Below are 15,592 nucleotides of genomic sequence, written 5' to 3'. Positions count from 1 at the left end.
TAAGAAGGTCACAACTAGGTTGTTTATTTTATGATAACTGATACAGGATAAATGTTATACATTCTATTTTAACACTGATATTTTGCTTTTATTTTCAATGTCAGTATGCAAAAAAAAAAAAGAGAAGACGATGCAAAGTAAACATTTGGTGAAATCAGGAATATGATACATAGTTTGACTGCTTCATCAATATTAAACCAATTATTTTTAAGGACTCCTTGTTACCCTGGTGATAACTCGTATCTCTACAACACAAAAAAGGGGAAAATAAAAGATACAAAAAAGAAACAGACTGCAAACATCTAGAGTTGGCCGACAGCAAACACTGTAAAGAACCACATGATCTTCAGATGTATCAATTAACTCGAGTAGATGCATATATAAAAATACAGGATCCCTGTTGTATATATATGCACATACAGTAATAATGCAATTACTGGAGTTGTAGAGCCTGTACTGGGCATACAAACAGACAAAATGAAGAGCTGGATACACATACATACACACGTTTACCATTATCTCTCCATATAAACACGCATAAATCAACCAACAAGCAGAAGGCTCTCTGGCTTTAGAAGCTAAAAACTACACTTGACTTAAAAAAAGGAAAAAAATAAACAAAAATAAACAGACATTCACATTTCTGAAAACAAATGTCATGATCTCAGAACTTCTCGCCTGATCGACCGTCTCTGTCCCATCGACTGCTGCTGCTGCTGCGTGCCAGCAGAGGAGTCAGAGGGATGAGGAAAGACGATCTCCGTTTGTGCTGTCGTGTCCGTCTCGGCCCGTCCATCGGGGCCGAGTTTTACTCCCACTGATTATTACTGCACTGTCTGTGTGTTGGTCCATTTCTCCACATCACTTCTCCTCTCACTCTTTCACTCGGTTTTCTTCTGATAGTTTCTTCATCTGTGAGTGGAAGTGAGTGAGCGAACATGTTGTGGAGAAGTGTGAATGCAGCTGTTCATGTCTGTGTTTAGTGTATAAATGTCCTGTAAGTCCATGCATTTACCTGTATGTATGCGTGTGTGTGTGTGTGTGTGTGAGTGTGTGTACTGCACGTCCAACTCTGCGCAGGCCTCTACGGTGAGGCCGGGGCTTTGCTACTGCTGTAATGAACTTGGTATCTGTTGACGGCTTGGCCTTTCACCTCGGTCGACAGGCAGGTGGTCTTGCAGGGGATCATGTCCTCCTCCTCCTCGCCCATCAGCCAGTTCTGCACCGAGCGCTCAGCCGAGGCAGTCACGTGATCGGCCAGCCAGCCCTGGTGCCACTTGTCAAAGCGATCGTGCTGGGTCGCTGCCACTCTGTGCTGCGACTGTATAGAGAGGGGAAATATTTATGAGACACCGCACAAGGAGAAAAAGCCGGACTCTCAGATTCACATCACAAACTGAAATGTAGGACATGAAAACAGATGCTACGCTACCTTCCTGGACTTGACCAGCGCTCCTCTGCGGTACATGTAGTCCTCAGAGTTCATGACAAACACCATCTTGTGAGTGTTGAGTTTAAAGCGACAGTCCAAACTGCCAGCGTTTTCCACGCCCAGCTGGCGGTGCCACTCTCTCCTGCAGCGCATCGCCTCCACCTGCCGCACCTGCCAGCGACGGAACCGCCGCAGGTTCCTACGAGAAAAGACACGTTAGAGACATTTATCACATCTAGAAACTTTAGTCTGAACTACGATGTGGTAAAGTCATAGACCCTGTTAAACTCAACAAAGGTTGATGACAGTGGAGCTGTAACAGCATGACAATAAAAGTCAGATACATTTCAAAACAACATTTTATGCACCACATGAAAGTTGTGCTAAAGCAGTTGGCTTTGTTAAAATACATTTGTTAGAACATCATTAATAGTATAAGAATATCTAAACAATTTAATTTGCAATCCCACCAATATCCCTGCACTCAAAGATTCATGATTTGAGGTGCTTTCTTCAAATTATGACTTACATACTTTCATTACTAAGTATTACAGCTGTTTGATTTATTCATAATTTCATTCATTCTTACGTGGGAGGAGAGTTTTATTCAACCTGTGATGAACAGTTAGAATTCAAAACAGTCTAGAAGTGCATCAGTCCAACTGAGGTCGTTTGCCTAAGGATCCAGCAGAGGGCGCTTACCATGACCCTGACCTATTGAATGCTTTTTTGACCTGTCAGTAAAGTATGCCAGAAATGTTACAGTGTTTTGCAACAAAACTGAAGGACTTAACAACACCAAAGCATCTGAGGAGTAGTGTGAGTTTTCTACACTTAGGAAAGCAAAGTGAGCAACGTGGATTTTTTGACAAAGTGACAGTTTGACTGTATGAATATTATATGATTATACTAAAGTGTTTCAAGTGAGAAATCAATGAAGGAAACAGAGAAGAAGCCTAATAAGATCTAGTGCAGGTGTATGAAGAGTTTAGTCACAAGTTCAGCTAATTTCAGACAAAATATAATGAAAGGAGCTGTGAGACAGTAGAGTACAACTTAAAGAGGATCGGTTTGGTCTAAACGTCAAATAGATATGAAGTGTCCTACCTGGGCAGAAATACAGGTTTGAAGAAGTAGCCGTCTGCTTGTGAGCACAGACTAGACTCTGCTCCTACAAACTGCTCCATGTAGCTCGACAGGCACTGAGGGAGGAAGAGACCAAGTGCCACCATGTTTGAAAGTTTTGTTCAAAATCAGATTATTCATTTCAAGTCAGAAAAACCAAAGGGTGTTTACCTGTACATCCAACGGGTCGTCAGCCTGGGCCTCCTCAGTGTCCAGCAGCTCAATGGTCATCGTCACATGACCCTTGTTTTGGATAAACATCACCTGATGACAACACAATGCACAGAAGCTTTAGTAAATCAATTGAAATAAACTCACCGGAGGAGAATAAAACCAGGTTTCATTTTTACACTGGAAAGATTCAGGTTGTTAAAATCTATGAACTGCTACAGCCTCAGACTAAGTATTTAGTTATGTAAATAGTGACTTGGTCGGTTGGTAAGTTATATAGTCTGCATATGCCTGAACACCGTTTAACAACGTTAAAACCAACCGTGGCAACCGTATGCTGGAAACATCTTGAGAAAAATGAAGTGGATGAGATCTGAACTGAAACTACTGAAAATGATTCACCTTTAGTAACGCAGCTCTATTTTTAAAATCATGATCATGATTCCTGAAAAACATCCATTAGTGATGTGTTTTGCTTTTCTCGTGCATTTATATGCATTGTGAAAAATATGAGCAGGCCAGCCTATAAACTGACTGGACATGTGCACACTATATCTCCACTGCAGAGAATTTGGTAAATATATGGTAATATGTCAAGATCTCAGAGCCAAATATATAAAAACAGCACTATATTCATTTATGCCCACCTTGAAGCAGTTCTCCTCAGCCATGACTCTCTCAGCTTTCCACTGGTGGCTCGTCTCCCAAGCCGCTCTGACACACTGAGAGGAGAGGTTCCCCCCTGCTGCCCCCCGCTTCCTCTCAGCCAAGTAAAGATCAACCACCTGCAGACAAACCTCGTCGCTCACCAGGTGCTGCAGCTGAGGAACGACACGGTGGAGAGTTAGCCACAGCAGCAGCAGAGAAATGTGACAGGAGACAACCTTGAGAAATAGTCAAATTCCCCCTTACCTGTCGAATGATGTTGTGGATGACCTTGTCGATGGTGAAGCCGATGTAGGCGTGGATAGTGAACATCTCTCTCAGCGTGTCTTCGTACTGGTTGGAGTCCAGGTTTCCATCCAGCAGACTGCGCACCATGTCCAGGAAGGCCGGGTAATACTCCTCCAACTCCACCTCGCCTGGTAAAAACAACATGCGATCACAATGTGTTTAATGAAGTTATGACATGAGCAGTTTCCAGACTTGATCTGTTGTCACAGCAGCTCTCTGACATGTTTAGGACAAACTATGCTCTTCTGTAGCGTAAATACTACAAGGTATTTAGAGTGGGTTTTAATGATAATTTAATTCATTCAGACTGTTGCCTGATGTCTGCAGGTGAGCTGAAACAAATAATCCATCCAAAGAAAATCAATCTGCAAATCTTCTGATCGATTACTCTCTCCTTCAGGCAAAAGACAACAACCCAAATTTCACGGTTCCAGGTTCTCAAGTGTAAGAATTTGTTTGTGTTCTTGGTCTTTTATTATCGTAATCAAATGTTTTTGGACGGACTAAACCGAAGTTGTACTTGGAAGTGAGGTCGCATTGTAATCAACGATAGCGTGATAGTAGTTTTTGTAAGTTTTATAGTTCTGACTATTAAAATCGATGAATTGAGATGATAATCGGTAGTTTACTTGATTATGAAAATCATAAAAAGTTGCAGACCTTCTCTGCAGAGTGTTTTAACAGCAGATAAAAGTGAAGCAGGTCAAAAAATAAAAAAATGGATCAGGCTTTACACGGAATATAAATCAATTTTCTTCATGTCTTCAATGACGAAGATACTAATCTTGCACAGCAGCTAAGACAACCAAACACAAACATTGAGCTGTTTCATGATGCCTCTCTACAGATCTGGAATATTTTCAAATAAGCCGTTGCCCTCCTAATATGGGATCATCTATTATGACTTGGATCATCATGAATCCTGGTACTATAGGTTTGAACTGACACCACGAAAGGTCTAGAATAACAAAACCCCACCTCTTACTCTGAGGTTATTTATCCTGTTGAAACATTATAACAACGTTATAACATTTCGAAAAACCAGTGTCTGAACTTACTGGGCGGTTTGAGGCGGAGCTCCATGGCCAGGTCACATGCTTTTTCCCTCCGTCCCTCCGCCATCAGCAGCCTCTCTCTGCTCTGCTCAGCTCTGTGCTCCAGCAGCTGCCGCTCAGCCTGTCTGTACACCTTCAGCAGCCGCGTACACAGAGTCTGGTGCAGCCGCAAGAAGAAATACCAGTTGTTGTTGACGAAGAACAGGTTGTAGACACCGTCCAGCTCCTTCTGGTGCTCCGCTTCAGGGTCGCGCAGGTCCACCTTCTCCCCGGCTGTACCAGAGCCCATCTCCATAGGAGTAGATACAGGGGTGGATGTGGTGGTCCCTGGCACCTGACTCATGCTACTGGAGGTGGTGGAGGCCTCTGGTTCCGCAGGTTGGGACGGGCTGCAGCGCCTTCGCCTGGACTCGCCATTGAGCTGCTGCTGGAGTTGTGCCTGGGGCTGTGGCTGGGCAGGTTGGGGTTGAGATTGACTACCTGTGGCTGGTGCTGCTCCTGATGCATTGTTAGAATTACCATTTCCTCCTGCTCCTCCTAGCACTGGGACTGCTGCTGATCTTCCCCTCTCTCCTCTTTCGCCTCTCTCTCCTCTCTCTCCCCTGTCTCCTCTCTCTACCCTCTCTCCCCTGTCTCCCCTCTCTCCCCCTTCTCCCTCTCCTCCGTCTTCAGGCTCAGCCTCCTCATCTGTCCATTCTTCAGTATCACTGAGCTCACCGCGGCGAGAGAAGAACAGGTCGGGGACAAAGTGCTGGATGATGCGCTTGATGTGGTCCTTGTCGTCTTTGTGGATGGTGGGTTGCCGTTTGACGTGGTAGATGATTAGTGAGGCGGCGTCCTCCAGGATCTGCTTGTCCTCATACGTGAACACCATGTGAGGCTCGCTGGATGCGGCAGAACCAGAGCCGTTACGTCCCTGCTGACCGATGCCACCTTCTTCTGTGCTCTGCTCCTGACGCTGATACACAGAAAAAAAAAACACAAAGATAAAGTTAGGAGAATTCGGAAGGAAACACTGCAACAGTCAGAGTTGTAAATTGAAATTCCACAGCTTATGATGAACAACTCTAATGGAGTTATTGACCAGAGAAACTGTTTACAAGGGGGACCAAAAAAACAACATAAATGGAAACGACAAAACTTTGTCATTTCTGTAGCTTTGAACTATATCAGACTAAAACTCATCAGAAGATCAATTCTTGTGACTTAATCCTGGGCTAAGATTGTAAGGTAATCTACAATGTCAAGGATTGAATTACAATAAAAAGAAAAAACAGAAAATAAGACATAACATTAATTTGCTGAGATGAATACTGGGTGTCAGCTTGTCCCATTCATCACCCGTCACTGAACACCAGAATGAGGTCAATTCTTTGAAATTTGGCTTTTGTTTAGTCAGCTGGTTTTGAATGCATTCTTTCAAAATGTGAAGGGATCATATTTCAAATTGTAAAAGGGGTTTTAAGTTACTGAAACTTAAAATACAATTTCTTATTGGGTCAAACCTCTGGTATGGTTCAAGCTAGCATAGAAAATATACAGGAAAGTCATGACACGCCACACCTCATTATCTTTTCATGTTATGAGGCCCCGGTGCTACACCAGCAGAAACGAAGAGGGGCTCTACCTCATCATAGACGCTCTCAATCTCATTGAGAAGGCTCTTTGACCGCAGGGCCTTCATGTCATTCTGTTTGAAGTTGACTCCTTGGTGGTCGAGGGACTTCAGGTAGGCCTTCTCGTACTGCTCCCTCCATATCTTATTGAAACCCTGTTGGGCCTCTCTCCACTCCTCTTCCTTGGCTTTCAACCTGTAGAGAACAACAACTTTATTGAAGATAGAACCCAGTCACGTTCATGAATGTGTCGTGTTAATGTGTGCAAGTGCACTTCCATGTGCCTGGTTTAAATACAAAGACTACTATTTTATAGTTTTGCTATATGGTTAATGTTTTTTTGAGGCAGGACCTACAAAGACCACTGCTTATTGATAGAAGCATCTTATTTCTTCTATCAGTAAACCAGAGTTTACATCCTAATGTCACTGAGTTAAATCTCCCTGCTCATAATGTGAATGTCCTAAACTTCAAACCTACACCTACAATTTCTACATTCAGTGTTGATGAATAGATACAACAGTTCACCACTGTGTCTAATCAACATAAATTGGATGCAATTAAGGTTAGAAATAGGAGACAGTGTCACGTGTCAGATGAGGTCAACAATAAACAAAAGGGGTTCGGTCTTAAAAAAGAATTCATTAAATTTGACATTAAGTCAAAACCAAAGAGAAAAAGACTGCCCTGACCTCTTGAGCACCACAGGCACAGCGGTGGCAGGACTCCTCTTCAGTCCCTCAATGATCTCAGGGGATTTATCGCCATAGATACGATACACAGCTCGACGCTGGATGACCTCAGAGGTGCCGCCCAGGCAGTCGTCTAATCTGAATCGTTCCTGGTCCTCCGGTGAAAGGCGGGACAGCTTCTTCTGGACGCTCTCTAGCACCCGGATGGTGGCCAAGTTTGTCTCAAGAACCACATCCAACTAGAAGTGGAGGATTACAGACATAAAGTTTTTAGAAAGACAGTTTGTGCTTTATGTGTTAAACTCAATATCTCTTCCTTTGAAAAGACAGTATTTTGTTATGTTTAACCAAAAAGGTATGTACCTCAAATCGTTCATCCTCGCAGCGGTGCAACTGCTCCTCATATGGAGTTTTCTTCGAGCTGACGAAGGTGGAGTCCTCAGACCAGGAGGGGAAGGACACCCATGTGTCATTCAACACCTATAATAAAATGCATACATTGATGAATTATTATCAATGGGATAAAAACATTTTACAAGAAAAATATTTCATGATAAAATACCATTCTATCATAACCTCAGAAATGTATGACCACAGGGAAATCTGTTTATGAATAGGTCCTTGTGTTGTCATCTCTACAAAAAGGGGGTTATGGTTTTTCTCCTGTCCGTGTGTTTGTCGGCAGGATAAAAACTATCAAACAGATTTCCAAGAAATTTGGTAGAAGATTGGGAAATGTGCCTATCAAGTAGAAATGCCGTTTTAGGAAATCCAGGCTTGATTGAATTTAAGGGGACTGTTGGGCCTGGCGAAGGCAGTAGTGAACTGACTGCCATTCTAGTTTGCATATGTATACATTTACGAGTATGCACAAACACAAGCATGAGGTTGATTTGATGTTATTCCACTGAGCTACAAGTGACAATAATGGTCTAGAAAAGGAGCAATACAAAACTAAAAGGCAATAAAGATGAAAACATGGATGTAAACAATGTTTGTTTCAAAACTATCATGTTTGTTAGGCTTTAAGGATTCACACAGTGTCTGAGAAAAATGTTTCTCAGACACTTCCAGAGGGAACCGTTCAGCAAAGCCCCGATCTAGTGATAACTCGTAGTGAAATGTTTGTGGTCGTACCTCCTTGCACAGTGCAGTGCGCCCGCTGCACTTAGGTTGCTGGTAGGTCTTGGGCAGTGCTCTATAGCTAGAACCCAGGCGCTTGCAGGAGGCATAATCCACCTCCCTGCCCCCTCCCCCCTCCATGTAGCGATCCGACAGCCCTGACACAGCATGAGAGAGCTCTTTGTCCCCGAGAAATGACTTGAACTGGGTGTACAGTTCAGGAAACTTCCTGGAAGGAGATGAAATCACAATTGACAGATAAATAAGAAGAAGAGCAGCTGACCAAAGAGCAAGTACTTCCTTTCAGATAAAAAAAACTGCGAAAATTTGAATATGGTGTGGTTAATAGGACTTGAATAGTGCTCTTTTGATATAACTTGACAAATTCTTAAATGGACCTGAACGTCAACACAAAACCAGACATTAGCATTCACATTTGTCAGGCCCTCTGCAGCTTCTTTACGTATTAATTTGTCTATCCACTTTTATCATTTTACTCAATCATTTCATACATTTATCCAGCTCCATCATCTTCCCACCCACTTACCCCAGGAAAGGAGTGACTAGCTGAAGCAGCTCTGCTCCTGAAACTACTTCCTGGTTAAACAAGGCGATGCAGCGCAGGAAGTTCTCGTACACTTCCTGGCTTTTAAACAGGCGGCGAACCTGAATGTTGGGTGGGACGACAAAGAAATTAGACCAATCACATTATAGAAAGGTAAAGACAGTAATATAGGACAGAAGGGAAAGGAAGTACAGTGGCAGGGGGTCAAAGGAACAGTATGAAAAAGGAAATCCAGCATTGCTACAGAGGAAAACTATGCCTCACCTTATCAAAGAAGGAGAATTCTCTTAAAACTCCGTGCTTGCCAACTGAGGCAAAGGACTGATCTTTGGTACAGGAATACTTCATTTTTTTCTACATGAAAAGGAAAACAAAAGCTTAATAATTTTCACATTTAAACACCACTTATCAAAGTTATTGTGGTTGAAGCCTTGGATGATACAAAATGTTGTTGAACCTTTTTGACTTCAAGGACATGTATATGTCGACTGGCATTGTAAAAGGGGAATTTACCTTCAGCAGTGGGGACATGTGCTGCAGTAGGATGGGTCTGGGCCTCTTTTTGTTCTGTTTGGTTAACGCATCGTCTTCCTCCGGCCTTTTCAGCTGCTCTTTCCCCCCAGTCAATGAGCTCCCTGTGAACTACAGGAGAGGAGGCACAAACACAGAAGTTGTGAAATCTATTAATAATACTTTCATAGACTATGGCTGCAAATGACATTGTTCTTTATTATTTCCCAAAAGATATTTGATCTGTAAAGAATCTGGAAACGGTAAAGAAGACCCATTCAGCAGTTCAAGACTCAAATATATTCAATAATAGTTCCCCGAGACTAAATATAGCAAATATTCCCATTTGAGAAGCAAACACCCGCAACACAGTTGCTTGAATTATGTCTGAAAGAAAGAAAAAATCTAAACAGTTGCTAATTAATGGCCTGCCATTCAATTTACTCACTTAATGCTTTCAGTTCTACTTCAGACTGATCTGTGACACTTTGTCCATGAATTTTAAGATTACTTTTTCTAAATAAGTAATACAAGTTTAACATGGTACTTACTATTAAAGTGAATATTGTCAGCATGACATTTCTGAGCAGTAGCACAATTACAAAATGTCAGTAGCAATTGCAGAGCTTGTGAAAAAAACTGAAAGGGGAAAACACAATAACAAAACAGATATTGCTGGTCTGGTCTAACGACTGAGTACAAATTGGTTATGTCCCTTCTGTCCCTAGTTGTCATCTGTTTTGAAGGCAGAACATTGACTGTATGTCTTGTGCTGCTTTACTGACCAGTGATCTCTTGGCGTCAGGCAGGAATTGTCCAAACTCAGCCAGCAGGTCTTCTTGTCCCTTAAAGAGACTGGCGACTTTAGAAAACACCTCGTCTTCCGTCATGCCGCTGCTGCCTCGGCTGCCTCGACTCTCCTTCACCTCCAGCTGTTCCTTCTAAAGAGGAGTAAGGAGGGGAAATTTGATCAGGTGAGGAATTCTTATATCTTATTTAAAAACAAAAATACATCGGAGATGGGTTAGTATTCGTTCAAGTATAGATTTCTGTGGAAATGTAAACTTTTTCTACAAGCCTACAATAATGAAGTGGAGTGGGACTGGAAAGTAAGAAAAATGACAGCTCTATTACAGAACACTACTTTGCCTGTATTACATTACATTACAAATAAATAAAAACAATACAAGTCACCACCTTTTCCCTCTGAAGTACCTGATATGTGTGAAGAATCTCTAGGAAGGCTCTGTAGATCTCTGGGTGATCCAGAAAGCGGTTTTTGATCTTGTTTACGTAGCTGATGGCACTGTCAAACTCCACAGGGCTGGTCTCTGAGGCGGGCGGGGACACAGAAGAGGTGGTGGCCTGATTCTGACTCTCTCTGCTTGTCAGCGGAAGAGAGAGCCTGCTAGAGGGCTCTGTGGGTCCTGCTGAGGTTGAAGAGGGTAGGGACTCGGATGAGGCAGCCTTGACCTCGCTGTTCTGGGCGGGTCCAGCTTCAACGTTGGTGGCAGAGGCACTACCTGAGGTTGCAGGCACTGCAGGGGTGGTGAGACTCTTCCCCTGCTGGCCCGGGGATACCTGCACCAATGAAGGACAGACAAGAGGATGTTGAGCTACATCATTAGAAGAGCATTAAATAAGACATAACGTTGTTTACCTTAGTTAAGATTCACTACTGTTTCAGTGGGTGTGTCCTAAGTCACTCTATATTATGAGACTCTAATCTGTCTCCTATAACCCAAAGATAAACAACAAATTCTTTGAGGTAAAACCAAGTGAAAACATGCATTTCATCTTTGTTTGGCCCTATCAGTACACAAATGAAACAGACAAAATGGCTGTCGGTAAATATGGTGTTACTGAAAGTAAACCAGGAGTGATTGTTTCCCTGTAATTTCTTATTGAGAAGCTTCACTTTACATAATTATTTTGTATACTCTAAAAACATACCCTCCTTGTGTTACACAAGCTCAGAGCACCTTACTTTCACTGCACCGGGCTCAAAAACAGAATGCTTAGCAGGTTTGGTTCTGGCTCGGGTAGTTTACTCTCTGGCCTGGATGGGTTTAAACAACAAAATCTACAACACTGCTTAAAGAAGACATAAACAAAATATTAAAACTAAGATAAGACTGAATCTGCACTGAAACAAATATCTTTAAATCAGGTCACCTTATCAGTTTGGAATTACAGGGCATTAAATCTTTGTATTCGATTCTAGACAAGGTGTATCAAACCATCTACAAGGAATAACGCTCTAACCTGACTGACTTTAGTTATATATACACAACTCAGCATGGCATATTTCTGCTCCTTTCAAACCTTGGAATCTTAACTAAAACCTTAAATTTGGTTGCAAATCATTTGTTGCTTTAAATCAAATTGAAGTCCGGGAGGAACTCCAAAAAAAATATCAAAGAGTCTCTTCTAGTCTTGATCATTTCTTAAAAACTGACAAATTAGCTGCTTCGTTTTGGTGTGAAGCCTCCATCACAGCAAAATCAGGTCGTCTGAGTAGAGAATAGGGGGAACTGGTTTCCTCTCAGGAAATTAAAAGGTCTGTTGGTTTTTCAGCACAAATAAATTTGTTGTGATGGGCCTGCTGAAATGTTTATAGTTATAACATAAATAAAGCACAAGCTATGAGAATTTATCAACATCTGCTGTGAGGAGAGAGTCTCACTTGTGTAGAGAACGGAGACTGGAGGAAAGCCATCCCATTCTTGGGGACCTCTATCCGATACCCTGGTGGGAGGAAGGCATTGAAGCCCAACACTAAGTCAGGGTGTCCATGGAAGAGCTGGGACACACGGTTTATCACTCCTGGTGTGTCGATGCTATTCAAGAGAAAAAAAGAGAAAAATACATTTTAGAAACAGAGGAGTTACCAGAGGCAAATAAAGATTAGCTTCCTCTCGCATGTGCTTCAGAACGACAATGATCTCTGAATCAATGAGACTTGCAGCGTAGTAAGGAGCACAGTTGAATCGCTAATTATAAATTCTGTCATCCCACACATTTTACATTTCAAGATAATACAAACGATTGCCTAATTACAGCAGGAAGCTATCTGCCATTTCTCACTTATTGATAAAAGCTCTAAAACGTGTGGTTAATCCCTGCGTACTAATGTTTTGCAAACTAATCAAATCCTTCATGCAGACTCCACCATCAACATCTCATGGGCCACTAATAGTGTATGTACTTGTATTTTCTTTGTCTGCATAAATACCTCTGCGACTTGAATTCTTTCATGATGTCGAGAAACTTGTTGTATATGCCGGGGTCATTCGCAAACCGTATTTTGACTTGGTCCAGATATGACAAGGCATCTTCAACCTAAAGAGAGTGGGGAGGAAAAAAAAGAGATCATTCAATGCTCCCTCTGTTTTTACAAAACCATTGTCCAGGAGCTTTCCAGACAGTTCACTCAAATCCGCCTTCAGAGCAGTTCAGAGAGTGTAGACTGGAATTGAGAAGGTTGACTTTAAACTTGTGATACCAGCTAGTTGACATAATAGATTATGTCATCACAGAAGTCAAAAGATGTGGTGTTACAGTTTAAGCTGTGCTTGTTGAAAATCAAACAAAAAGATTTGCACTGAAGTTTACGTAGGTGGTTCATGAAAGGGCCTTAATAATGACAATGATGATTATATCCAGGATTTCCATCCATTTCCAGATTATTTCCATGACTGGAGGAGCACTCTCTGAATGTCTCTGTTCTCCAGGATGTGTGTGAGCCCTGTCAATGCAGAGTAAACATTCTCCTGTGTAATTGAGTAGGAAGTAGGATTCAATAATTCTGCTTGCAAATCATTTTTATCTTCGAATAAAATTCAGGAAAAGGAGCCCCTCTGACGGTAACATTCCCAAATATGTTGCATATTTGATTACTACAATGGCTGCTCTGGTGCCGTCTAAATGTCCAGGTTTTCCAGGGTGTGTGTGTGTGTTTGTGTGTGAACCCTGTCAATGCAGCACAGAGTGTGATCAGCCTCATGTGGAGTTGATGAAGTAGCAACTTCCAGAGATAATAGAGCAATCAGATGGTTTAACATGTTTCACAGGACAATGGCTTGTCCCTGTGTCTGTCCTACGCTGTGTCTCACTAACAGAGCTCATACGAGGAAACGCTGCCATCACACTTCAAGTGGTGCATGTACACACACACACAAAATTATACATTTGATCGCTCCGAGTGGACATTTTGTGCGTGAAGTTATATAAACAGGCGATGTTTGCTTTGTCCATTGTCAGCTGGAGTGCTTGGTTTACAAATGCACTAGTTAGCCGTACAGGCTGTACTCCTGCCGCCGCTGGATAAATAAATAAAACGGATGAACACAAGGAGACGTCGGGCTGCTTTTGTTCACGGGACCATGTTTTTCCCTTCAGTCCCAGCCTGCTTTCGCTGGGTTCAGCTCACGACCAGCGACACGGAGCGTTGTTCAGGGAAATAATCCACATCCACACACACACAGGGGCTGAAGCTAACATTAGCCTACTGGCGATAATAACTCCACCAACACTTGCGACACCTCGCCACATATACGTGTACACAATGCGCTCGGTCGCTGCTGGCGTGTGACTTTGCAGCAAAACGACTAAAAGAGGACCGGATTCAAACAGTGCGACAACAAAAGAAGCCGCTGAGCGAAGTGAAGTAGCCGTTTCTCCGCTAGCCTGGCTGACGTCCCCCACTTTGTTCAGGGTGGCTGAGGGAGAGGGAGAGAGAGAGCGAGAGAGAGAGAGAAAAAAAAGACGAACAAGGAGGAACTTCCCACAAGCAGGGTTTGAGTTAGCGTTCGCTCCCAGCGGCTGTTACTGACAATCGTAAATAACAAACCCCCGCTAACTGTGCCGCTCCACGGTCACTCCGAGGTCCTCCATTAGCCTCCACATCGCCCCCCAAACCCCCGGTGTTTGGGCTGTTTGGCGATGAATTACTTTTAACAGGCCAGCGAGCTAACGGAGCTAGCCAGCCGTTCCTTTCACTACTCTCTGCGCCGAGGGAGGAAAAAGCCTCACATCACAACGCAGCGATCCGACCCACAAAATGGTTGTGACTCCGAGGGGACTTTTCCCCTCCGTGTCGTGTCCGCTCGTCTTCTTACCTTCAGCTTCTGGAAGTGCTGCTGCTGCTGCTGCTGCTGCACTTGCTTTTGTGTCACCACGTAAGGCTTGTCTTGAATTTGGTTTATTTGCTTCGCGGTGCTGTGCGCCTGAAGCTTCGCCATTATCCCGGCGACGGGGAGGCTCCGGAGCCGCGACCACAACTTGAGAGGGAAGCTCCCGCTGTTGTTACCTCCAGTTGTTGGCTAGCCGACAAACCTTCCTCTGGGTCCGGGGAGCCAGGCTGCCTGCCCGCCTGCCAGCCAGCGAGCAGCCCTCTACTTTGCCTGGCTGGACAGTGTCGGCTCCTCGGCGGCGCAGGGGGAAGGACGGACGGAGCGCGGTGGAGGGGGATGACAGACGAGCTGCTACTCGCCGCGACTCGGAGCCCACATCGCCGTCGAATTGGAGCGAGCCGAGGCGAGAAGTGCAGAGGAACGAGCGGCGGGGACAATGGTTGGCGTTGGTCGTTTTAAAATAACTATCGCCTGTCTCTTTAAATTCGGCGGCAGCGGTCTGTTCGAGGCGTCCGGAAGCCAGAGTAGGAGTGAGAAACTGAAAAAAAGTGAAAAATGGAAGTGCGCAGCCGCAGCGAGGGGAGGAGCAGAGTTCATAAGAATCAGATTGCTCCACTCCCCCTTCACTGCTACAAAGAACTACGTCTCTCCATCCGCGGCCACATGAACACCGGCGACCGGGTTACTCCGCTGTGCCCGCTGCTGCTGCACCGACCGCGGACCGTGCTCGGGCCGTGACACCCGTCGAGCACCGGACCGGTGTTGGACATCTGGAGACAGAGCAAACCCGCGAGGATGAAGAGCTGCAGAGGCTGATCTCCTCTCCTCTTTGTTTTTATCTTTTCACAGGGGATCATTGACACACACAAACAAAAGGCGAAGGAAACATGGTAGGACTTCCTCATGATCAGTAGGATACAGAAACAATCCCGGATGTATATGGAGAAGAAAACAGCCCCAACTAACTTTATTGTATCATTAGAATTAGTGGAATCCCCTAAGCTATTAGTTTATTGTATTTAAATTAAATCTCATTTCATATTTTTCTTGTCTATATAAGTTCTCTAACTGTCTACATTGTGTGCTCTGTTTAATGTATAGCCTAAATGTTATATTATTTGTATTTGCCATGCAACTATGCTTCATATAAAACAAAGATATATACAAAAGGGTTAAACCAACAGATACAATATATAAAAGTAATAAGTCTTAAGT

The 15,592-nt window shown here is 43.5% G+C and overlaps 1 protein-coding gene across 1 annotated transcript; it reads right to left on the bottom strand.

Moving 5' to 3' along the window:
• On the bottom strand, positions 1-14,894 carry sin3b (SIN3 transcription regulator family member B). The gene is made up of 19 exons (XM_062395438.1): positions 14,363-14,894; positions 12,478-12,584; positions 11,929-12,082; positions 10,458-10,823; positions 10,028-10,183; positions 9,246-9,374; positions 8,997-9,086; positions 8,715-8,833; positions 8,183-8,396; positions 7,409-7,525; positions 7,046-7,284; positions 6,365-6,548; positions 4,741-5,695; positions 3,641-3,810; positions 3,376-3,549; positions 2,729-2,821; positions 2,540-2,634; positions 1,433-1,631; positions 1-1,321 (listed from the first exon to the last, which is right to left on the bottom strand). Exons 1-19 carry the CDS (start codon positions 14,483-14,485, stop codon positions 1,085-1,087), a joined length of 3,921 nt encoding a protein of 1,306 aa, XP_062251422.1. The 5' UTR covers positions 14,486-14,894; the 3' UTR covers positions 1-1,084.
• Between the last annotated feature and the right edge of the window lie 698 nt (positions 14,895-15,592).

This window comes from Platichthys flesus, chromosome 9 (assembly GCF_949316205.1).
Source record: "Platichthys flesus chromosome 9, fPlaFle2.1, whole genome shotgun sequence".
Classification (NCBI taxonomy): Eukaryota; Metazoa; Chordata; class Actinopteri; order Pleuronectiformes; family Pleuronectidae; genus Platichthys; species Platichthys flesus.
The sequence above is the reverse complement of the archived record's forward strand: the minus strand, read 5'-3'. Positions and strand labels throughout refer to the sequence as shown.

Excerpts from the sequence above, each read along its gene's own strand:
- sin3b (XM_062395438.1), bottom strand. The coding sequence starts at position 14,485 with ATGGCGAAGCTTCAGGCGCACAGCACCGCGAAGCAAATAAACCAAATT. Across the intron at positions 10,184-10,457 it reads AGATTCTTCACACATATCAG|AAGGAACAGCTGGAGGTGAA; the intron begins GTACTTCAGAGG and ends ACTCCTCTTTAG. Across the intron at positions 2,822-3,375 it reads CTGAGGAGAACTGCTTCAAG|GTGATGTTTATCCAAAACAA; the intron begins GTGGGCATAAAT and ends TGTTGTCATCAG.